Source organism: Molossus molossus, unplaced genomic scaffold, assembly GCF_014108415.1.
Source record: "Molossus molossus isolate mMolMol1 unplaced genomic scaffold, mMolMol1.p scaffold_m16_p_18, whole genome shotgun sequence".
Classification (NCBI taxonomy): domain Eukaryota; kingdom Metazoa; phylum Chordata; class Mammalia; order Chiroptera; family Molossidae; genus Molossus; species Molossus molossus.
Genome location: NW_023425353.1, coordinates 27,655,378 through 27,680,243, shown reverse-complemented (window position 1 = coordinate 27,680,243; position 24,866 = coordinate 27,655,378). Strand labels below are relative to the sequence as shown.

Below are 24,866 nucleotides of genomic sequence, written 5' to 3'. Positions count from 1 at the left end.
AAAGGGCAAAGTCCTTACAGTGACCTACAGTGCAGTATGTTATCTGCATTGTCTCCCGTCCCCAACTGTACTCTCAGTTCAGTGAACTCTATGATCTCTTTAGTATTCCTTGTACACAGGACACTCTTGCTCTAGGATTTTCACTATTCTCAAAGGTATCTGCAAGTTGCCCTGGGCGGTTTGGCTCAGCGGGAAAGACCCAGGTTCAGTTCCCGCTAAGGGCACGTACCTCTGTTGCAGTTTGTCCCTGGCCCTGGTTGGGTCGTGCGGGTGGCAGCCACTCGATGTGTCCCTTTCACGTCAATGTTTCTCTCTCTCCCTCCCTCCTTTTCCCTCCCACTCTGTCTGAACAAAAAATGGAAAAAATGTTCTTGGGTGAGGTTAAAAAATAAAAAATAAACAAATAAAAAGGTATCTGCAATTTGAATTCCCTGACCTTCAAGTCTTGGCTCAACTGTTACCTCCTTACTGAGGCCTAGTCTGACCTCACTATATAAAGTGCAACCTGCCTCTCTTTCTTCAGCACTTATCACTAACTATTGTATTATATAACTTTATTGTTTGTCTCTCCACTAGAAGATATGTTTCTCCTGAAATCAGGAATCTTTGTCTCTATTTCACTGAGGTACCTAAAGCATCTAGAACAGTGCCTGGTGCATAGTAAGTGCTCAATAACATTTATTGTATGAATGATCAAGTGAGAAAATTGGCATGGGGGAAGTTAAGCAATTAAGCAAAAGGCCACACAGCTAATAAAGGCTGAAGGTAGATTTTGAACTGATATCCATGTATTGTGCTTCTAATATTAGAAGATTTTATTTAAAAAACGTTGTGTTAGGATGAGTAAGATTATGGGTAACTTTTTCCCTTTATCCTTCTCCCTGAATTTAATTATTACTATATCTTAAATAAAAGTGTAATTTTTAAAAAGTTACCAGAGTGGAAGGAAAGAGCCAGCTATCAGGAAGCTAGAGCAGGCAGCCACAAGGTTGAAATCTGGCACTTAATCTAAGCAACACAGCTTGTCTCACAAATGCACTGATCTTATCTCTCTTAAGAATAAAGAATGAGCCCTGGCCGGTTTGGCTCAGCGGTTGGAGCTTCAGCCCAGTCCAGAGAGACCCGGGTTCGGTTCCCGCTAAGGGCGTGTGCCTTGGTTGTAGTTTGTCCCCGGCCCTGGTTGGGTTGTGCGGGAGGCAGCCACTTGATATGTCCCTTTTACGTTGATGTTTCTCTCTCTCTCTTCCTCTCTTTACCTCCCACTCTATCTGAGCAAAAAATGGAAAAATGTCCTCAGGTGAGGATTTAAAAAAAAAAGAATAAAGAATAAAGAATGATGGTGTGATAAAACCCTGGTAAAACTTGTGAGGACTTTTGACCGTACAAGTAACCTTGGTTCCCTATCTTACTATGTAACCTAGACAATTTTATTTAACTTTTTTGGTCCTTAATTTCCTAATTGCCCAAATCAGAATACAGTAAAAGTCTTTCTCAGAGTTTTTGGGGATATTAAATGAGAGAACAAACTTCTTATGTACACACTGAAATGTAAATTCAATTTTAGCCTAGCCGGTGTGGCTCAGTGGTTGAGCATCAACCTATGCACCCAAAGGTCGCCAGTTCAATTTCCTGTCAGGGCACATGCCCAAATTGTGTGCGCAATCTCCAGTTGGGGACATGCAGGAGGTGGCCATTCGATGTTCTCTCTCATTGATATTTCTGTCTCTCTCTCCCTTCTTCTCTCTCTCAAAAAAAAAAATCAATAAAGAAAAAATAAAGATCCCTGGCTGGTTTTGCTCAGTGGTTAGAGTTTTGGCCCACGGACCAGAGACTACCAGGTTTAGTTCTTGCTAAGGGCATGTACCTCGGTTGCAGTTTGTCCCCAGCCCTGGTTGGGTCATGTGGGAGGCAGCCATTCGATGTGTCCCTTTCATGTCAGTGTTTCTCTCTCTCTCTCCCTCCCGCTCTATCTAAGGATAAATGCAAAAATGTCCTCGGGTGAGGATAAAAAAAGAAAAAGAAAAAAATTTAATATTATCATTATTGTTGCTGCTTAGTTGGTACAGAATTTGAAGAAATATTTTTTGGGGCGATATATCTTGTATAGTGAGTTGGCAGGTGTTAAAATAGAGAGCAAACCAGTATTGTTATTGTTTATCAGTGGTTCTCAACCTGTGGGTCGTGACCCCTTTGGGGGTTGAATGACCCTTTCACAGAGGTCGACTAAGACATAACAATAGCAAAATTACAGTTATGAAGTAGCAACAAAAATAATTTTATGGTTGGGGGTTACCACATGAGGAACTGTATTAAAGGGTTGCAGCATTAGGAAGGTTGAGAACCACTGGTTTAGATAGTTCAACAGGCTTTGTTAAATATTTGTGTTTTTTAATGGATGCTTGCTGTGGTTGTAATTTTATATTACAGGTTTTAAGATGGTGGCAGAGTAGGTGGATCTTTCTTGCAACTCTTTCCAGAACCAAACTGGAAATAAAAATAAATTGGGGAACATTCACCCTGAATTCCCAACTGAAGACTAGCTGAAGGGGGAGACTTAAAAAAATTTATTTTATTTATTGATTTTTAGAAGAGAGGAAGAGAGAGAACATCAATTGGCCGCCTCTTGCATGTCCCCCACTGGGGGATCTAGCCCACATCCTGGGCATGTGTCCTGACCTGGAATCGAACTGACGACCTCTTGGTGCATGGGTCAGTGCTCAACCACTGAGCCACACTGGCCAGGCAAGGGGACGCTTTTAAAAACAAGAGCAGAAACCATCTCAAAACTGCACCTGCATAACAGCTTGCACAACTTGGTCAGGACTGAGCCTCACATTGAGGCAGCCTGAGGGGAGATCCGACTCAGGAATGGAACAGCAGCAATCAAGACCCACTTACAATAGGAGAGCCCAAAATAACCCACACAAGGGATATTCCTAGAACGTCCATCTCAGGAGATCAAAGAGATTGCATCACTGGTTTACACAGGACATTGACTACATAAGGCCACCTCACAAACACAGGGAGTCATAGCAGTTCTGTCTGATACATAGAAACAAATACACAGAGACAGCTAAAATGGGGAGACAAAGAAACAACCCGCAAATGAAATAAAAGAAGGAATCTCCAGAAAAACAGCTAAATGAAATGGAGGCCAGCAATTTTTCAGACATTGAGTTCAGAGTAATGGTTATAAGGATGCTCAAGGAACTTAGTGAGAACCACAGGGAACTTAATGAGGACTATATCAGCATGAGAAAGGACATAGAACCATGAATAAGAAAGTCAGAAATGAAGAATACCATATATGAGATCAAGAATACACTGGAAGGGCCCTGGCCAGTTTGGCTCAGCGGTTAGAGCGTCGGCCTGCGGTCCGGAGAGACCCAGGTTCGGTTCCTGCTAAGGGCACGTACTTTGGTTGCAGTTTGTCCCCGGCCCTGGTTGGTTGTGCGGGTGGCAGCCACTCGATGCGTCCCTTCACGTCGATGTTTCTCTCTCTCTCCCTTCCTCTCTCTCCCTCCCACTCTATCTGTACAAAAAGTGGAAAAATATCCTCGGGTGAGGATTAAAAAAAAGAAAAAAAAAGAATACACTGGAAGGAATTTAAGTAGGTTGAATGAAGCAGGGGATAGAATCAGCAATTTGGAAGACAATGTAGAAAAAAACAATCAGAGCAACAAAAAAGAAAAAAATTTAAAAAACAAACAAAAAAATGAGGATAATTTAAGGGAACTTTGGGGCAATATTAAATGTTACAGTATCTGCATTATAGGGGTACCAGAAGGAGAAGAAAGTGAACAAGGGATAGAACACCTGTTTGAAGAAATAATGACAGAACAATTGCCTAATCTGGTGAAGGAAAAAGTCACACAAGTTCAGGAAGCACAGAGAGTCCTAGTCAAGATGAATCCAAAGAGACCAACACCAAGACACATCGTAATTAACAAATGTTAAAGACAAAGAGAGAATCTTAAAGGCAGCACGAGGGAAACAGTTACCTACAAGGGAGTTCCCATAAGGCTGTCAGCTGATTTTTCAGCAGAAACACTGCAGGCCAGAAGGGATTGGCATAAAGTATTCAAAGTAATGAAAAACAAGGACCTGAAACCAACTACTCTGACCAGCAAGGCTACCATTTAAAATGGAAGGTGAAATAAAGAGCTTCCCAGACTCCCCCCCCAAAAAAAGGCAATTCTAACTAAACTACAAAATAACCATCATTTAGAACCGTCTGATATCGAGCTGAGTGGAAGTCCTACAACTTCGAAATTAAAGAAGCCACATCGAGAGTGCAATGAAGACTCAATTACAACAGAAGGCTGGATATTTCACACAAGGGGTGCACCTCATGGGTCCAGCTGGGGTGAACAGGGAGGCTGTGCCACTGGAGCCTACAGGACACCTACTACAACAGGCCACTCTAAAAAGCTTACGAGGCATAGCAGCTCTACCTAATACAAAGAAACAAACACAGAGAGGCAGCCAAAATGAGGAGACAAAGAAACATGTCCCAAATGAAAGACCAGAATAAAACTCCCAAGAAAAGAACTAAACGAAATGGAGAAAAGTAATCTAATAGAAGCAGAGTTCAAAACACTGCTTATAAGGATGCTCAGTGAACTTAGTGAGATCATCAAGAAACTTAGTTAAGACCCCAGGAGCATAAAAAATGACCAGTCAGAAATGAAGGATGCACTAACTGAAATAAAATAATTTACAGGCAATCAGTAGTAAAGTAGGTGAAGCCAAGAAGCAAACCATTGTTTTGGAATGTAAGGAAGCAAAACTACCTAATCAGAACATAAAAAAAAAAAAAAAATAGGATAGTGTAAAGAGCCTCTAGGACAACATCAAGCGTACCAACATTTGCATCATGAGGGTGTCAGAAGGAGAAGAGCGAGCGCAAGTAATTGAAAACCTATTTGAAACAATAACGGCAGAAAACTTCCCTAACTTGGTGAAGGAAACAGACATACAAGTCCAGGAAGCACAGAGAGTCCCACACAAGATGAACCTAGAGGCCCACACCGAAACAGCAGATGGGGAAGCAGACATGTAAAAAAATAAATTACAGTACAGGGTGGGAAGTACTGTTAATATATATGTAAATGATGTAAATATGAGAAAGAAGAGGGAATAATAAATTCTTTATGAATAGGGAGCAAAGAAGGGAGGCTTTGTGAGGGAGAATTTCAGGTACTTTATCTGAAGAACCTCACAGAGGACCCAAAGCCTCAGTAGAGGCATACAGAATTCAACTGAGGGCTGCCCTCAAAGAAAGACTTCCAGAAACTCATTTTGTACATTTTCAGATTTTAATACTGTATAAAGACTGCGTCTCTCAACTGGCTGGTTTGGCTCAGTGGATTGAGTGTCGCCCCATGAACTTGAGATGTTCGATTCCTGGTCAGGGCACATGCCCAGGTTGTGGGCTTGATCCCCAGTAGGGGGCGTGCAGGAGGCAGCTAATCAGTGTTTCTCACATTGATGTTTCTTTCAATCTCCTTCTCCCTTTCTCTCTAAAAATACCAACAAAAACATTTTTTTTTTTTTTTTAAAAAAAAGGAAGGTACCTACTCTGTATTTGAAACCGTATTGGGCGCTGTTTTAGTTATACCACCAAAAGGGCTCAAAGGAGGCAGCTGAAATGGATATCAAGATAGAGCCTATCGGATTATTTAGGGGCTTGGCCTTTGACTTTTGTTATGTCTCTTGCTGTATAATTCAGGGCTTTAAGTCTTTATACTTTTTTTGTTTGCTCTTAAACTCAGCACTATTTAGAATTTATAAACCGTCTTTTAACTTAGATATAGAAACTAGGATTTATTTTTAACTTTCTAAAGAGGAACATTCACGAAGATAAATGAGATTGAGCAATTATGACAAGTGAACTGTGATAATAAAAAGACATTTTTGTATAGAAAGACAAAGCTTTGGAAAAGAATTTAGACTGTAAAAATCTAGAATTATGTGACTAAAGTGAACATATCTTCAAACTCCATTATGGGAGAATGAAGCATGAAGCCAATAAAAGGCAAACTTTAGTGAACCAATGGAACCTATATAGAGTGGGTGACTAGAGAAAGCCAAGATATTTAATAACAGTTAATGAGTTCTCTCCTTTTTCTATTATAAAATATCTATACTCTAATGTCTTCCAGAGACTGGCTTTGGGGTTAGGCCCATTGTGGCAATTTTTTATTGGAATAGTAGCCAAAGTGGAGGAAGCAGAGTAGAGTTAGGATCTAGGCTTTTGATTTCTGAGGTGTTCTTTGATACTGTTAGTGGGTGAGGAGCAAGGGGGTCTGGAATGCAGAAGAAAGCAGCTTAGAATCAGTTAAACCTGAATGCTAGAATAAGCTAGAATAATTCATATTAAATAAATTGTAAGCTTCCTAAATTATGGAATTTAACTATCACAATAAATGAAATTATGAGTATGCTGTATCTTTTCTGGTGGAAGATAAATGTTTAGTCTATAGAATACAAATTCTCAGGCTGTTTCACTAAATAACTGTTTAAGGTCAGGGAACTTTTGTAATAATAAAGCTACTGTTTTATTTGGGTTGGTATTTATTAATTTTGGGTTTTATCTTTATTTTTTCCTTTTTATTGAATGTATTGGGATAACACTTGTTAACAGAATCATAGAAGTTTCAGGTGCACAACTCCACAACAGTAAAGCTACTATTTTGTATATGTGAAGGGAGTCATCTAAAAAGATTATTTTTTTGTTCCTTGGAGTTTTATAATTGGATTCTTTTTGTTACTAAAGTTATCTTCGAATGGCATATTTAGCAATCTTATTTTAAATAACACACTTTTATGTAAGGGTTGAATACCAAGAAGTACTTTCTGCACATTTAAAATTTTTCTTGATGTTTGATTTAATTTTGATACTAGACAACATGTGTAGTGCTTTAAAGTATATATTTATTAAATATGTTTTTATTGATTTTTAAAAAAAATTTTTTATTAGAGAGGAAGGGAGAGAGATAGAAACATCAATGTGAGAGAGATACATCGATTGGCTTCCTCCTGCATGGCCCCCCTACTGGGGATCAAGCCCACAACCCAGGCATGTGTCCTGACCAGGCATTGAACAACTCAGTACATCGGACATGATCAAACCTCTGAGCCACACAGACAAATGTTTTGTGTGTGTGTGTGTGTGTGTGTGTATTTATCCTCATCCGAGGACATTTTTGCATTTATCTTCAGATAGAGCGGGAGAAAGAGAGGAGGAAGAGAGAAGAGAGAAACATCGACAGGAGAGAGACACATCGAGTGTTTGCTACCCACATGACCCCAACCACGGACGGGGACAAATGGTAACCGAGGTATGCGCCATTAGTGGGAACCGAACCCAGGCCTCTCTGGTCCACGGGCCGATGCTCTAACCGCTGAGCAAAACTGGCCAGGGCAGGCAAGTATTTTTAAATGGCAGGGACTTCCAGTCACCATGGAGCATAGGTAAACATGGTACTTGCCTCCTCCCACAAGCACATCAAAATTACAACTGAACTACAGAACAGCCATCATTCAGAGCCTCCTGAAATCGAGCTGAATCTTCAGCTCCTCATCTGTAAAATGGGAAGGCTTGGACATTAGCAGCTGCACCAGTGGACAACTCTGAGAAACTCTCAGTCCCTGGGCAAGAGAAAAATACCGACATGAAGGTTTTTCCAAAGCTAAATGTGTCCATTAAAGTCTGCTCTTTATTCTGAAAATAAATAAAAATAAATGTATTGGTGACAGGTGACATTGGTCCCAGTTTTATATTATGGAAAGTAATTTATTATTATCCTCACCTGAAGAGAGTTTTGCATTTATCTACAGATAGAGCGGGAGGAGGAGAGGGAGGAAGAGAGAGAGAGAAACATCAGTGTGAGAGAGACATATCAACTGGTTGCCACTCACACGACCCCACCTCGGGCCAAACCACAACCATGGTACGTGCCCTTAATGGGAACCAAACCCAGGACTCTCTGGTCCGCAGGCCGACACTCTAACCACTTAGCTAAACTGGCCAAGGCTGGAAAGTAGTTTACAGTTTTAGCAGTGACATTCAGTAGTTTTTCTCCTTAAATGTAAAAGTATAAAGTAATCCCTATTTAAAGCTTAAAAAATTTCTTTTAAAAAAGTTTACTCAAGCAAAACAAAATAGGGTTTTTCATAAGTTTAGATATTTTTTTCTTGACAAAAAAGTTTAGCTAAATATTATTTAAATTAGGCCTTTTGCCAGTGTGTTGGAACAGCATCCTTTCCTGGGAGGTGTTGTTTTTGTAAACTAGACTTGCTTTAAATTGTCCCTAGTTTAGTTCCACAGCTTTGGCTCTGAAGTAGTTTACAGTTTATTGATATTACAGACAAGACTGCAGTAAATATTCCTGTGTGTTTTTGCAATCCTGAGTTCAGGTCTCCTCACCCCTACCCCCCAGGATCGATTATCAAATGTTATGTGAATTTAAATATATTTTTTTTAATCCTCACCCGAGGACACTTTTGCATTTATCTTCAGATAGAGCAGGGGGGAGAGAGGGAGGAAGAGAGAGAGAAACATCAACGTGAGAGAGACATATCGAGTGGCTGCCACCCACATGACCCCAATCAGGACCGAGGACAAACTGCAACGGAGGTATGTGCCCTTAGTGGCACTGAACCTGGGCCTCTCTGGTCTGTGGGCCGACGCTCTAACTGCTGTGCTAAACCAGCCAGGGTCTCATTCCTTTTTTTTTTTTAAATTTTATTCATTTATATTAATTTTATTCTTTTTTTCCAATTTTATTTGTTGATTTTGAGAGAGAGATTTGCTGTTCCACTTATTTATGCATTTATTGGTTGCTTCCTGTTTGTGCCCTGACTGGGGATCAAACCCGCAACCTTGGTGTATCAGGAGCATACACTTAACCAACTGAGCTATGCAGCCAGAGCTTATTTTTAGTTTTCCACTTATAGTTGACATACACAGGCTGCTGCCTTTTTTTTTTTTTTTTAAATACATGTTTTTATTGATTTGTTTAGAGAGGACGGGAGAGAAAAAGAAATGAGAGATAATCGATATGAGAGAGAAACATCGATCAGCTGCCTCCTGCACAACCCCTACTGGGGATCAAACCCTCAACCCGGTCATGTGCTCTGATCAAGAATTGAACCAGGACCTCTGAGTCCATGGGGCAATGCTTAGTCCACTAAGCCACACCGGCCAGGCTCCTCATTACTTTTTAAGGAGTTCTTTGTGTATTAGGAATAACAATCCATTATAGGTGGGATATATGTGTCTTTTTAAAAAGGATCGATTACTTCCAACATAGTGAATTTTTCTTTTCACAAGAGAATGTATTTGTTTTGAAACTTTTCTTTGGAACTGTGAAAGACCTTCCTTTCACATTCAGAAGCTGATTTTTACTTTGGAGTATCTACTTATAGTATGGCTCTAAGTGTGTATGTGTTGGTGTATGTATATTTTTTTTACTTAGAGCATTTAGTCAGCAGATCAGAGCGATCACAATACTAGAAGCTAGACTTACATTTATGTTATATCCATGTTTACATTTGAGAGTACTATCAATGGGGTATCTGAATATCTCCATTGAAGACTGAGTTTGCTGCTGTAAGGTTTTTCAGAGGTGTATCCTTTAGTAAATGGATTAAGGAATACCCTAGCATAGAGCTTCTTATGATGAACAGGTTAGAGGTGTACCCATCAGCCTTGGGGCAACTAGTAGGGCCCTTGGCCTTCCTGAGCTTGTCTCCTTACCTCAGCATGCCTTTACAAATAATCATTTTGTATGAATGATTTGAAAAGGTTTGGAAGAACTGACTTAAGCCCTGGCCGGTTTGGCTCAGTGGTAGAGCGTCGGCCCGCGGACCAGAGAGTCTCAAGATTTGATTCCGGCCAAGGGCACATACCTCGGTTGCTGTTTGTCCCCAGCCTTGGTCAGGATCATGTGGGAGGCAACCAGTTGATGTGTCCCTCTCACATTGATGTTTCTCTCTCCCTTTCTCTCCCTCCCACTCTATCTGAAGATAAATAGAAAAATATCCTTGGGTGAGGATTAAAAAAATAAAATAAAATAAAGGTGTACTACCAAAAGGAGATTTAATTTACACTTACGTACTACTAGTTCTTGAAAGGTCTTGTCTATAAAAAATTATATTTTTACAGCATTATTCTGGTTCCTAACTTAATTTAGTTAATAAATATATTGCGTGCCTTTATGTTCCAGGTACTGTAATTAAGGACTAAGAATACAGCAGTGGCCAAGATTGGCAGAGTGTTGCCTTCATGAAGCTGAAGGAGGGGTGGGGTATTGGCCAAAATCTATAAACAGTCTAACATAGTAGTAATTGTCAAGAAGAAAATAAAAGGATTATTTGATGGGCTAGGCCTTTCACAGGGGTCGCCTAAGACCATCGGAAAACATATTTCTGGTGGTCTTAGGAACTGAGACACCGCTCCTCTATCCCTCTCCAGGTGGGTCTGCCCAATTGCAGATATTCCCACTTACAACATGAGGAACTGTATTAAAGGGTTGTGGCATTAGGAAGGTTGAGAACCACTGGGCTAGGGGAATGGTGTCTTTTGGCTAGGGTGGCTAGGGAAAGTGTTGCTAAAGAGATCTTTTCAGTAAAGACCTTAATGATGGGAAAAAGCCAACTTGCTTATTTCTGAGAGTTTCAGCCTTCTAGGTGAAGGGAACAAGAAGTCCAAAAGTCCTGAGGTGTGAAGCTTGGCATATTCAGAAAGAAGGAGTTTAGCCTTTATTCTGAGTCTGAAATGGGAAGGATGCATTTTAAAAATTACTCTCACTGCTTTGTATCTGTAGGTCATAGGATTTGCATCATTTCAGACTAGAGAGATGTGCAAGTGGGTCTTCTCTCTCTCTCATCTGGTTGTAAACTTCTCTATTGCTTCCTCGTTAGTTGGGGGTAAAAATTGGGAAAACAGGAGCTGTAGATGCCCCTAAAAAGTGACCTCTTGGTAACCAAGGGATAGAGTTAGGAGTGTGTCGGGAGTCAGGTTTCATTGCCAGAGATGGAGACAGTGTGTCATGGCCCTGCCACTTGAAGGCTGTGGGATCTTGTTCCACATTTCCCCCTTACAGAAATAAAATAGGCATGTAGAAGTTTTATAGTGTAATAGTAAAATATAAAAAGCAAGAAGTAGATAATGTATAAGTAAAAATTCCTCACAGTTTTGCTGAAATAATCACTGTTAATACTTGTTTATTCTAGATTTTCTCACCTTTATGATTTCCTCCCTCTTTCTGGATGAATATAAAAAGATTCACACTATATTTTTTATTTTTTGTTTGTCTTGGATAGATGTTTCCATTTGTGTACATATACATGTACTTCATTTGTCACATGGATATTAGTATAATTTGTTTAAATCCCTGTTGTTAGGTATTTGGTCTCTTTTTCAATTTCAAGGATATGAACAATGCTGTAATGAAGATGCTCGTACATATATCTCTACTTATTTATACTGCTGTAAGGTAAATTCCTAGAGTAGTATTGAATTATTAGATCAGTCTTCAGGAGCATTTCAAAATTTTAGTAGTTATGACCATATTCTGCTCTAAAAAAGTTAGGCTGAGATAGTGTGAGTAATGCCATGTTGTGATCTTGAGTAAGTCTCTAAACCTCTTTGGTTTTCTCAACTGTCAGCTGAGAATAAGAGTTAATACTATCATCCCCTCTTGGTTTAGGCATGTGATGTAAGAAAGAGCTTAGCATATAGTGAGTATTTGGACAAAAGCTTCTGGTTAAAAAGAAGAGGTTTGAATGAAATGGTATTTAATTCTAGGCCATTTCAGCTCTGACTAAATGATTTCAAGTGAGAAGTCAAAGCTGCCAGTTTTGAATCCTGACTCTGGCAGTGTGTGAGAATTTTCTCAGCTGTAAAATAGGGATGTAATTCCTGCCTAGAATATAACTGTAAGGATCAGGTTGGATAATATGAGTGGGACGTATGCAATATATACTGCCTCATAAGAGCAGGCATCTAGTAAATCATAGCTATTGTAAATAATAAGACAAAACGAGTTTCTGAACGGGAAACGCTTGAGAAAGATGGGATTCTTTGTCAGCCTCACTGTTCTCTACAGGAGGAAACAGACCTCTCATTTCTGTGTGATTGCTGACTCCCTGTCAGTGTCAGGGCACTGTGTATGTCCTCACTTCAGAGTATCTGACTTACTGTCCATTGTGTGACTATCTCTGGACTTTTATTGCAGTTTTCTTGTTGCCTGATTAAAACATATGGTTATTTTTGTTTAGGTGACTGTCTCTGCTTGTTTCTGTTTATAAACTTTGTTTCTGCACCAAAACTGAACTCTAAATGTTATGGTGGAAAGTTCATGGACTTTAAACAGATATAGAATCTGGTTATTTTACCTATCACCTTGGTGTTCTTGGGCAAGTAGGATGATTTTTCTGTGCCTTATTTAAAAAAAAAATTGTGCCTAGATGAAAGGATTCAAAACATTTGGGGCCCTTAAACAAATTAAATTAGGTAATTTATATATAAAGTGTCTAACTCATCCTTGTACTAATTTCTTTTCCTTCCTTGAAGGCAGAAAATGGTGGCTTATACTTTAAAAATAATTTCTCATAGTACTAACATGTTACTCATACTCAAGTACATTGCTCATATTTAATATACAGTAACTAAAGAAGAGAAATGTAATTGTGAAAGTATTAAACTAAAAGTCAGGAGACCTTGGCTCATGTTCCAGGTTGGCTTTTAACTGGTGGTATAACCCTTGATGAATCTTTTGATTTCTAGTCCCCATTTTGTTAATTTTTTGAGTTATCGATGAAATGTTTTATAGAAATACACTAATATAAAAGTTTTCTGATTAATGAAGCGAAGGTAACACTTATAAGAAAGTTCTAAAATAGTCAAATATATAGAATCAAAGAGTGGAATGGTGTTTTCTAGGGGCTGGAGAAAGGAGGAAATGGAGAGTTGCTAATCAAAGGGCAAAAGTTTTACTTAAGCAAGATGATGAATAAGATCTAGAGATTTGCACAACACTGTACCTATAGTCAACAGTATTGTTTTGTACACTTAAAAGTTGTCAGGAATATCTCATGTTGTGTTCTTACCACAATAGAATAAAAACAAGTAAAATTAAGTGCTTAAAAAAAGGAAAGCCCACATACTACTATTTTCACAATTTGTAGATTGTGTTGTTGAGTTAATTGCTTATGTTTTAGAATTATAATTGTTTTTTTGTTTTTTAAACCAGGTTTAAGTATTGTGTAAGCTGCATCAATGGAGCACATACAGGGGGCCTGGAAGACGATCAGCAATGGTTTTGGATTCAAAGATGCAGTGTTTGATGGCCCCAGCTGCATTTCCCCCACAATAGTTCAGCAGTTTGGCTATCAACGCCGAGCGTCAGATGATGGCAAACTTACGGACTCTTCTAAGACAAGCAATACTATCCGTGTTTTCTTGCCAAACAAGCAAAGAACGGTGGTACGTGAACATTCCTCACAGAAAATTTAGTTGTCTGTCTGCCTGTAGGGAACATTATGGATTATGTTGCCCACCTTATAAACAGGCAAAATCGTCACTGTCATTTAGGGTCTTAATTTTTTTAAAGTTAATTTTAAGCCTGGCCAGTGTGGCTCAGTGAGTGGTTGAGTGTCAGTCCATGCACCAAGAGGTTGCTGGTTTGATTCCCTGTCAGGGCACATGCCTATGTTGTGGGCCTGATCCCCAGTGGGAGGGGCATGCAGGAGGTGTCCAATAGATGTTTCTATCTCTCTCTCTCTAAAAATAAATAAAGGAAAAAAATTTTTTAAATTAATTTTAATCATTAAGTAATTTTTTAAATGTTTTCCTATTGATTTTTTTAGAGAGAGGAAGGGAGAGGGGGAGAGAGAGAGAGATAGAAACATCATGAGAGAGAGAAGCATTATTGATCCACTGCCTCCTGCACGCCCCCTACCGGGGATTGAGCCTGCAACCCTGGCATATGCCTTAACTGGGAATTGAATCAGCCACCTCTTGGTGCATAGGTCAGTGCTCAAACACTGAGCCACACCAGCAGGGCAATTTTTTTTTTTTTTTAATTTTCACTGGCGGATATTTTTTCCATTGTTTTTTTTTTTTTCAACAGAGAATGGGAGGAAGGGAGGGAGTGGGAGAGACAGACAGGCAGACAGAGAGGGGAGAGAAAAACATTGATATATGTGCCCCTGCAAGTGCCCCTACCGGGACCTAGGATCAAACCTGCAACCCAGGCACGTAACTGGGAATTGAACCCATGGTCCTTTGATGGTCAGCCCAATGCTCTAACTACTGAGCAACACTAGCCAGTGCAGGTTCTTTATTAATTGATTTTCCAGTTGCAGATTTTATTACATTATATGGCTGTGTTCCTCCACATCCCTTATTTCCCCCCAACCCTTGGCCCTTTATTATAATTCTTGTATGGTATATCTTCTTTTCTGTCTTTCATTCAAACAAATAGTACATTCTTCTTTTTTTTTTTAATATGTTTTTATTGATTTTTTTTTTTTTTTTTAAGAGAGAGCGGAAGGGAGAGATAGAAACATCGATGTGAGAGAGAAACATCTGTTGGCTGCCTCCTGCACGCCCCCTACCTAGGGATCAAGCCTACAAACCAGCCATGTTCCCTGACTGGGAATTGAACCATGACCTCTCTCTCAGTCCATTGAGCCACACTGGCTGGGCACAAACAGTACATTCTTATGGGGATATTTTTCAGATTTTCTTTGACAAGCTCCATTAGACCTTTCTAGCTAATTTTTTAAACATCATAATTTAAAAAGTATTTTCTTCTGAATGTTAAAGCAAAATGGTCACTTAAAGTTTTTTTTTTTTTGGATAGTACAATCAAGTATTTAGAAGAAAATAAAATTACATAGAAAAAATTATTTTGTTAAAGTTCATAGGCCGTGGGCAAAGCTGGAGTTAGCTTGGAAATCAGAGCATCATGTTCTTTTTCAGAACATTGGCACTAGCCAGTTATTTTATTTTTGTAGTACCAGTAGCAGATTTCTATTGGTATCATGGCAGGACACCGCCACTCATTTTTTGGATACAAAATCCCAACTTAAAAAAAAAAAAGACAGTTCAAAAAAGTTTCCTACTATTGGGGGGTAGGGTGGGGGGCTGGTTAAAACAGTAAAATAAAATTGTGCTGATTTTGCTTGGTGTGGGACGTTTGAGAAAACCTTAGTTCAAACTTCCACACCACCTCTTTTCCCACCTTCCTTTCTTTGTGTAAAATCAGTACATTGTGTTTACTCTTTGTACTTAGGTGAGGCAGGGTTCCGAGATTGGAAGGTCCAGTCTAGAGTTTTCTCAGTTTGTTCTAACAGTTCCACTCTCCCCAGTTTACTAATAAATTCCTTTATAATTCTTTTGTGAACCTAAGGAGCCCCCCAGTTATAGTGTTGTATTGAGGTACATTTGAACTTAAGGCAAAACTCAAAAAGCATTTCAGGTTTAAATAAATTTATTTTTGTTTTCTTTCCTAAAAATGAAAGTTTAATGACTGGCAAAATAAATAGTAATAATCCCCTTATATTTCAACAGTGGTGTTTCATTTGCAAAGTGATTTTTGCCTACTATTTCAATTTTCTAACTTAAATAGAGAGCCCAGGAGGGAAATGTGAATGTGAAGGGAAGCTGAAGATCATTTGTTGCTTTCTCTGGGTGTTACTGCAGCTATTTTCTCTATTCCCATCTACTATAGTTTGCCTGGGAGACTGGGAAACTTAGTTTGGCATAATTATTAAGTGTATGGAACTTTAAGACAAGCAGGCCCAAATTTAAATCCCTGTGTGGCCTTTTATTAGCTATGTCATTTAGACAGGTTACATAATATTTTGAGTCTCTATTTCCTGACCTTTATGAAATGAGGCTCATGCTGAATACTGTGGCTAATTCATAAGTAAAATGGTAGCTATGATTATTTCTGAGTTTTTCCTACATCTGTGTAGTCCTTGGCAGTCTTCATTTGAGCATAGCTGGTAGTTAGGGAACCAATGATTGGGAAACTTGATTTCTCCTACAGCTCATGAGAAGGTTCAGCAGAGAAACTTTCCTATTTCTTTGACCAGAGACGGACCATCTGTCTCTGAATAACCAGCTTCTTTCACTAGGCACCCAGCTTCAGGGGAGCACTGAAGAAAAAAGGAGGCGCTTGCTGGCCAGCACCATTAGTCAGCCATTTCTATTCATCTCCAGGTTGCTTCACTGCTAGAACCCAAAATAACTCTGATCATTACTTAGTGGGCTCCAGAAATTAGTCAGATTTAACTGATTTCAACATCTATCTCTGGGGAGTTATAGAGAGGAGAGTGACAGAGAGAATATATATCTGATTTAAATAATTTTAGAAGTAATAATTAGTAGTTGCTTATGTTTTGAATTTTTTTTCTTGTCATTTGTTTTGTAAACATATGTCTTGCTTTGACTAACTGCTGCTACTGCTTCTTCTTATTGTTGGATGAGTGACTGGACCATAGCTGAGGACCATTGTTTACAGTTAGAATCACCTGACAAAGCAGATTAAAATACAGATTCCTGGGCTTCATTTAAGATTAACTGAATCCGAATCCTTGGGTGTGTTTTGGAGGGTAGAGGCTGGGAATCTTTATTTCACAAGCCCCTCGTCTGATTCCAGTAGCAACCACATTTGAGAACCCCACTTGATTAGAAGATATTTAAATAACTATCTAGCTCATGGAGTCTGTTACTTTGAATGAAGATTAATGATATAATACAGGTATTACTTTACAGCTTTCAAAGCACTACTGCACGATATTTGATGTAGGTGATGACACTGTTAGGGTGTGTTTATCACTCTTTGTTGTCCTCATTCTTGCTGTCTTCTTAGTTCATCTCATTATATTTCTTTTATTATTTTGTTCTTTTATTTTCTTTCAGTCCTCACTCAAGGACATGCTTTCATAGAGTCTAGAGAGAGAAGAAGGGAGAGGGGAAGAGAGAGAGAAAAACATCGATGTAAGAGTGAAACATCGATTGGTTGCCTCCTACACACACCTGGACTGAGGATCAAACCCGAAACCTGGGTATGTGCCCTGACGAGGAATTGAACCCTAGACCTTTCAGTATATGGGATGACACCACACCACACCTGTCAGGGCTCAGCTTATTGTATTTCACTTGTTTTGTTTCTGAAAAGCTGGAAGTTAGTGTGATCTATTTAAGAGTATCACTTCTTCAAGAAATGTTTAAAATAAACTTGTTATGGAACATTTTAAATGAATGTTTTAAAATATTTTAAACCTTTATTTTTTTATCAATGTTTCTTTTTATTTTATTAATTAGTTTATTTTTGTTATAAATGTTTCTCCTTTTTCCCCCCAGACACCATCCTTCCTATTCCTCCCCTCTCCCCCCGGCCCCAGCATTATTATCTATGTCCATTGGTTACTCATACATGCATATAAGTTCTTTGGTTTATCTCATCCCTCTCCCTCACCCCCCTGCTCCGAGGTTTTGGTCTGAATTGTACTCCTTTCTATGTCTCTGGTTCTGTTTTGTTGATCAGCTTATTTTGTTTATTTAAAATATTTTAAATCTTTAAAGGAGATACAAAATATACTCATGTCCCGCTGGGAAGAGGCTGGGTCAGTCATGGTCATCTGTTACACTTTCACCTATTGGGGGAGCTCCACTGGAGGCACTTCACCAACACTGCAAATTTACATTCTGCTTTCCTTACTGGCCGTAGTGACTCTAGATGCCTTACATTTTGTTAACTTTATTGGCTTTAAAGTGTATAGGGCTTTTATAAAAACTCAAGATTTTAGTTGAGTTTTTTATACAGCTGCTGTTATTAGTGCTCTGGGCACTCATACTTTCTACTAGGCCTCTGAGTGCCTGCCTGGTTTTTGAGGATTGGGTACAGGGGGAGGGGCATATAATGCTAAGGCTACTTGGAATGCTGTGCACATTTATTTAAATTAGCACTGGTGTTTGTCCTTACAACAGGGCAGAATCTATACCTTCTACTTCTGCTTGCCCTCACTAGCATGAAGTGCATGTAAGACGAACATTTTTTTTTTTTAATCCTCACCTGAGAATACTATTATTTATTGACTTAGAGAGAGAGAGAGAGAGAGAGAGAGAGAGAGAGAGAAACATTGATGAGAGACAGAAGCATCAGTTGGTTGCCTCCTGCATGCTTAGGGTATTGAACCTGCAACCTAGGTGTGTGTCCCAACTGGGAATCAAACCTGCAACCCCTTGGTGCACGGACAGCGCTCCAACCAACTGAAGCCACCTGGCCAGGACAAGATGGAAATTTTTTTAAAGAAGATAAATTATTTGGTTGAGCCCTGGCTGGTTTGGCTCAGTGGTTAGAGCATCAGCCTGCAGTCTGGAAAGACCTGGGTTTGTTTCCCGTTATGGGCATGTACCTCGGTTGCAGTTTGTCCCTGGCCCTGATTGGGTTGTGCGGGAGGCAGCCACTTGATGTGTCCCTTTCACATCGATGTTTCTCGCTCTCTCTCTCTCTCTCTCTCTCTTCCTCTCTCTCCCTCCCACTCTATCTGAACAAAAAATGAAAAAATGTCCTCAGGTGAGGATAAAAAAAAAATTATTTGGTTGAAAATAGGTTGAAATACAAATTTTTTATCAGAAAACCTCATGTTTGTCTACAGATCAGATTGGCTTATTTTTCTTTCTAGTGGATGTTTATGCTTGCATGTAAATTTCACTGAGTCAGACAAATTAGAGATGTATAAAGGGAAATTTATTATTTTATCTTTCCCAACCATTCTCTCTTGATGTTAACAGCTAGGTGTGTGTATCTTTTCACACATATATATGTTCCCCGCCCTTTAACCTTACTGTTTGTATTATTCTGAAAAATATTTTTCTCCACTTAACATATCATGGACAACCCTCCCTCTGTGTCATTATGAGTAATACTGTAGTGGCATAAAATGACGTATACAGATGTCACATACTTAATTCAAGCACTCACGTATTCCTGGACAGTCTGTGTGTGTGTGCATGCGCACATGCACCATTATTAACAATGCTATCATAAATCTCTTTCTACGTGTACACTTACAGACTGGTGTCTTTATTTCTGTCCACCTTTTCAAGGGGTGTGCAGCCTGTGTTGGTCCTAAAGATGCTCCTTTGTTTGTAGGTCAATGTACGAAATGGAATGAGCTTGCATGACTGCCTTATGAAAGCACTCAAGGTGAGGGGCCTGCAACCGGAGTGCTGTGCAGTGTTCAGACTTCTCCACGAACACAAAGGGTAAGAACTCAAAAGTTAATCAGCTCCTTCTTTATACTAGTAAGGATCTCCAAGCTTCAAATAATAACTTTTCCATTAAAAAAAAATTTATTAGCCTCCTGTAAACTACTGTGTATATGTATATCCTTGTTTATCAAGAGACAAGTCAGAAAAATAAAATAATAAGAGCTTGAAATTATTGCTTGAAAACATTGCATTGAAAAATAAAATACATATTAGGTGTTTCCATTGATAGAGATAGTAATGTCAGATGGTATATTTCCTGAGAGCAAAGTTTTTGTTTGCTATAATGCAGTACACACATTAGGTACTCACAAAGTGTTTGCATTATTGTTTATAGTTAAAGAATGCTATTCTCAAGAGCTTGGCTCTTCTGTAATTTGCTCATTTATTTTTATTCAGTTAATGTTTATTTTAATTAATTAATTTTTTGGGTACGTGCCCTAGCAGGAACTGAACCCGGGACTCCCTGGTCCGCAGGCCGACGTTCCAGCTGCTGAGCCAAATCAGCCAGGGCCAGTTAATGTTTATTGAATCCCTTTAGTTTGACTGATACAGGACTAAAAGATGCAGAAGAATTTCTGCTTCAAGGAAGATCTGTAGTAGCAAGATAGAGGCATCCCCTCCAGGGCTGGGAGTAATACACCAGAATATCAGAGCCACTCATAGTTATCCATTATCTATTGTTATCTCCCCCAAAATATGGCTAAATAACCTTATTGTTTCCTCCTTGGAAAGTGCTAGTTCTTTTATTGAGCTTCAGCTTACATCTGTTAGATTTCAAGGAGTCCCCCAGTTTGAAAGTATAGCCCAGGGAATGAGTCTGCTCAAAGATGTGAGCATAAATTTCTCTATTTATGCTATTCTCAGTTTAAGAGGCAGTGTTGAAGTATGAATCATCATTATCTGGGTATAGCCTCAGTTTGGTCTCCAAGCTAATCTGTAGTACTCCTTAAATACTAGAGATTCTACCTCTGCAAGGATACAGTGAAAAGGCAGCCACCTTCAAGCCAGGAAAAGGGCTCTTACCAGAACTTAAATCTTCTGGCATTCTGATCTTAGACTTCCAGTCTCCAAAACTGTGAGAAATAAATCTGTCATTTAAGAAAAAGGGCTAGAGAGACTCTGAGACAATGAGGAGCTTGGGTCTATTCTCATCCAAGGCTGCATTGTTTCAGATCTAATCTAGGTTCTTCCTTGGATAGGCAGCACCTGAAGACTGATCAGAACACAGGCCACCCCTCTTTTTTCATTAGGGCAAAATAGAACTTCCCAAACCTTTTATGGGGAATTATATTAAGTGATCAATTATTTATTATTGGATAACAAAACAAAGGCTGGAATAGTCTTCTGGTAAACAAAGGGAGAGGTTTGCATGGTGCTGTATTATGTGTTGTTTTCTCCTTATCTTGAGAGTATTCATCATTCAGGACAATGGGCCTAATTAACGAGACAAGACATGAGATAGGAGCTGGGTATTACGTTTTACTTCAATGTATAAATTTTTCTATTTTGTATATTCTAGGCACAGAAAGAGTGGTCTCAGAGTAAATATTAAGACAGTCAAGTCTCCTGTCAGCTTATATTTATAGACTCTGAAAACTGCAGATTTGAGCCTGTTATTTATTAATAGAAAAGTGCATTTCATTTGTGATTCCTTTCTATTTTCTAGATTGAAGTAGGCAAGTGAAAATTAAATTTCACTACTGTAGCAGTGTAGGACTTTTAATAGAATTTTAATATCACAAAGTCCAATTGCATATTTACATTATCATGAGATTCTATATTTTGTTTAAACCAACCAACCTGGATTCCAGTAATAGGTCCTGTTGATATTATTGGTATTGAGTTTTTTCCGTTTAAACATTTCCCTTTCGTGTTATGTTTTTTAAAATCCTCTTTAGTAAAAAAGCACGTTTAGATTGGAATACAGATGCTGCCTCGTTGATTGGAGAAGAACTTCAAGTCGACTTCCTGGATCATGTTCCTCTCACAACACACAACTTTGTAAGTTGCAGATCTCTTCTCTCTTTGTGGCATGTTGGGTGTTTTGGCCAGCAGGAAGTTCTCAGGGTAATAAGCATGTAGTATATTGTTAGATTGTTCTAGTTATGCCATTGTTTTACAGTAAGGCAATTTAGGCTTCATTAGTCACAGATATACTTTCATTTCTAGGTACAAATTTTACAAATGTTGGAAGTATGATTCTTTATTCTATGAAATCAATTGGGGGTCAAGAAGAAAATTGTCTTTTGTCACCTTTAAATATTCAGCATAATTTACGCCCATGTTGTTGTCATTCCAGGCTCGGAAGACCTTCCTGAAGCTTGCCTTCTGTGACATGTGTCAGAAATTCCTGCTAAATGGATTTCGATGTCAGACTTGTGGCTACAAATTTCATGAGCACTGTAGCACCAAAGTACCTACTATGTGTGTGGACTGGAGTAATGTCAGACAACTCTTGTAAGGCATTATTTCTGTTTTTTTTTTTTAAGGGGGTGGGTAGGTATAACATCTTTTGAGGGTGCTTATTATATATTTGACTGACAAATCAAGGATTTGAACTTGGTAAATGAACTCTTGTAATCTAGAAACCATCTACTTCAGAAACATGACATTCCTGAAACCAATGAGTTTTAGTGTGGCATAACTCTAAACTGAGCAAGGTAGGACTATTATCTGTCATATAGAGATTGTCATACTGTGATTCAGTAATGCAAAGAACAAAGGGATATAAAAACCAAAAAGACATTCTCAGCTATTAGTTTGTGAGTAGACACTATCTTCACCTCAAAATGGACAAAGTTTTGAAATGATTTTAATGTAAAGCCTTAAAGGACATTTGTATTCCTCAGAAGACAAACCAGTTTCCAAAGTATATTTCATATAGACAGAATAACTGTCAGTAAGGTTTAAATTAAAAGTACATATTCCAAAGTGCCTTTTAAAAACTTAATAGGGATATGAAAAGTTAAAGTCTTACCCTTTTTTTGAGGGATAAACTAAGGGAACTTTTTTTTTTTACTTTTGTGGTAGTGACATTTTACTTTTGCAGAGACCTTATGTAGGATAAGTGGCACAAACTTTGGAGTCCAGCAGACATGGGTCAAAATTTCAGTGTTGTCATTAACTAATTATAACCCCCGCTGAGCTTTAGTTCACTCATCTGAAAAGAGGTTATTACCCTCCTTGCATTGTTCTTGTGAGGATTACTTGAGGTAATGTGAAATTGCTGAGCACAAGTGCTTATCTCATGGAAGGAAGATGCCCAATTAAGGGCAATATCACTTTTCCTCTTATTTATGACTTTTGGTGCTGAATGTGACTTATTCTTCATATGTTAGTCTTTTCATCTATGTATTTCCAAGATAGAATGTTTTCAGAAAAGCAGTACAGATTTATGTTATAAAGTGCCTTATTGGAGCTTTAAAAATATATATAATTTTGACATAGCCAGACATTGGGCCAGTATTTCCTAAAAACACAGAGTATGTTCATTGGCAGGTCAGTATTGTTCACAGTTTGTAGTCATTCAAACCCAGTCATTGGGTTGGTGGTCTCTTTACTCTGGGTAGCCTAAAATGGTTGAAGAAAATGTGAATAGGAAAAAGTTCAGTTTGAGGAGCTGTTAATTTGCAAGGCAAGGCATCCTGACTCTGTAAAATTACCACAAGGCTATAAACTAGTCTTTCTCTGATTTCATTTAGATTGTTTCCAAATTCCACTATTGGTGATAGTGGGGTCCCAGCACTGCCTTCCTTGACAATGCGTCGGATGCGAGAGTCTGTTTCCCGTATGCCTGTCAGGTAATTTTTTTTTTTTTTTTACCTACAGTTTTGTTTTTGGAAAGTTACACTGGGGATTTGGGGGTGGGAGCTAGGATTGAATTGTGAATACAAAAGAAAATGGTTCTTTTGCATTCTCTCCTCTCTGTGTGTAAAGCTTTTGTTGCTTTATTGGTGTTAGAGCAAAATGTAGAACTTTCTCTGTGTGGTCCTATAGTTCTTACATTCTGGAAAGTGACTGACTAGACATTTCTTCTATTATCATAGGATGCCCCTTAATATCTCATCACATTTTAAAAACCTTGAGACTTTACCTTCTTCAGTATGTAGTGAGATGAACCTCAGGGAAAGGGTCCCCAAACTATATAGTGTGATGCAATAAAAATGAAGCCCTCAACTTTGAAATGCTTATTATGGTCTTGCATTGCTAAGACCATTTCACATCTTGCTTAGTGTTATATGTGAATTTGGAACCTAAAATAAAATTTACATCTTTGTCCAAAATCTGACTTTAATGTATATATAATCATGTAATATGAAACTATCATAGAATTGTTAAAAGCAGTATATCTTAGAACAAGGAATTTGTATTGAAATAATATATAAAAATAATATATATATATTTGTGTGTGATTTTATTTTTCTTGATAATTTGAAAAGCAAGTATGACCAAAAAAAAAAAAAAAAAGTGTACTTGCTTCTGAAGATTTCACTGAAGAAACTAGGCCTCTGAGAGCATAAACATCAAATTACCTGTGAAGGCAACTTTCCAAGACAATAGAACAATTTCTTTCGGAAAATAGCCTTGAATTCATGCATGGTTTTACTTGCATCTGAACAAAACATCTTTAGAGCAAATAAAATGTTTATATTTAATGTGTGTTTTTAGTTTGGTTGGTGGGGAAGTGGCATTGGTTGAAAGAGGCCAGTGATTAATTTCACAGTTAGGTGTTGCAACCTAAAAACTGAATTCACAGTAATATACTTTAAGAGCTGATTATAGGAGGAGAAGGATGTACAGTAGATAAAATGCTGACCTTTTTGTAGACATGCTCAGCAGGTCTAATCATCTGTTAAATAATTTTCCTTAAAGTTCTCTGATTTAGTCTCTAAATTAAACTGGGTAAGTTCCAGCTAGCTTAGTAGGTAGATGCTAATCTGTTCTTTCCCAGAGATAGGTAATTTATTAAAAAGAAGGAAGCTTATAATGTGTTGTTCTTTTCACATGAATTCCAAGAGCATATATTATTTCCTTTTCAAACATTTGCATGCAGAAACACCTAGACAGAAGAAAAAAATTAAATGGTGCATACTGAAAGAAAAGAACATTTTGTAAAAGGTTATAGTGCAAGTAGAGTTTGCCACAGAGTATGTTAATGAAGTAGGTAGTTGAATGACTTTTCCAGTGGGGAGGCATGAGTGTCAGTCATGGAATTTAATTGTCTTTCTCTTCCTGGATAGTTCTCAGCACAGATACTCCACACCCCACGCCTTCACATTCAACACCTCCAGCCCCTCCTCTGAAGGTTCCCTCTCGCAGCGGCAGAGGTCAACGTCCACACCTAATGTCCACATGGTCAGTACCACTCTGCCTGTGGACAGCAGGATGATTGAGGTAATAGGGCCCTTTGGGGTGGTGATGGGTATCAGTCATTTGGGTGGGTTTGACTGTTGGTGCCAGAGAGTTTTGGGTTTCAAACCTGATAAGGAATGTTGTAGCACTTTTTTAGATCTCTGGACTTAAAAAATTTTTTTTTTCTTTATTGATTTTAGAGAGAGAGGAAGGG

At 38.5% G+C, this 24,866-nt stretch overlaps 1 protein-coding gene across 8 annotated transcripts in view; it reads left to right on the top strand.

The window, feature by feature from the left end:
- RAF1 (Raf-1 proto-oncogene, serine/threonine kinase) overlaps nt 1-24,866 on the top strand; it is a 76,285-nt gene that overhangs the window by 33,427 nt on the left and 17,992 nt on the right. For 4 of the 8 annotated variants that reach the window (XM_036267172.1, XM_036267177.1, XM_036267176.1 and 1 more), the window contains exons 2-7: nt 13,263-13,495; nt 19,182-19,294; nt 21,199-21,301; nt 21,600-21,757; nt 23,002-23,100; nt 24,541-24,694. In XM_036267172.1, the coding sequence (XP_036123065.1) occupies nt 13,289-13,495; nt 19,182-19,294; nt 21,199-21,301; nt 21,600-21,757; nt 23,002-23,100; nt 24,541-24,694 (834 nt within the window). In that variant the 5' untranslated portion in view covers nt 13,263-13,288. Of the gene's footprint in view, nt 1-7,224; nt 7,344-11,412; nt 11,505-13,262; nt 13,496-19,181; nt 19,295-21,198; nt 21,302-21,599; nt 21,758-23,001; nt 23,101-24,540; nt 24,695-24,866 lie in introns of those variants that run through there. The other 4 variants (XM_036267179.1, XM_036267178.1, XM_036267175.1 and 1 more) reach the window with 3 other exon arrangements.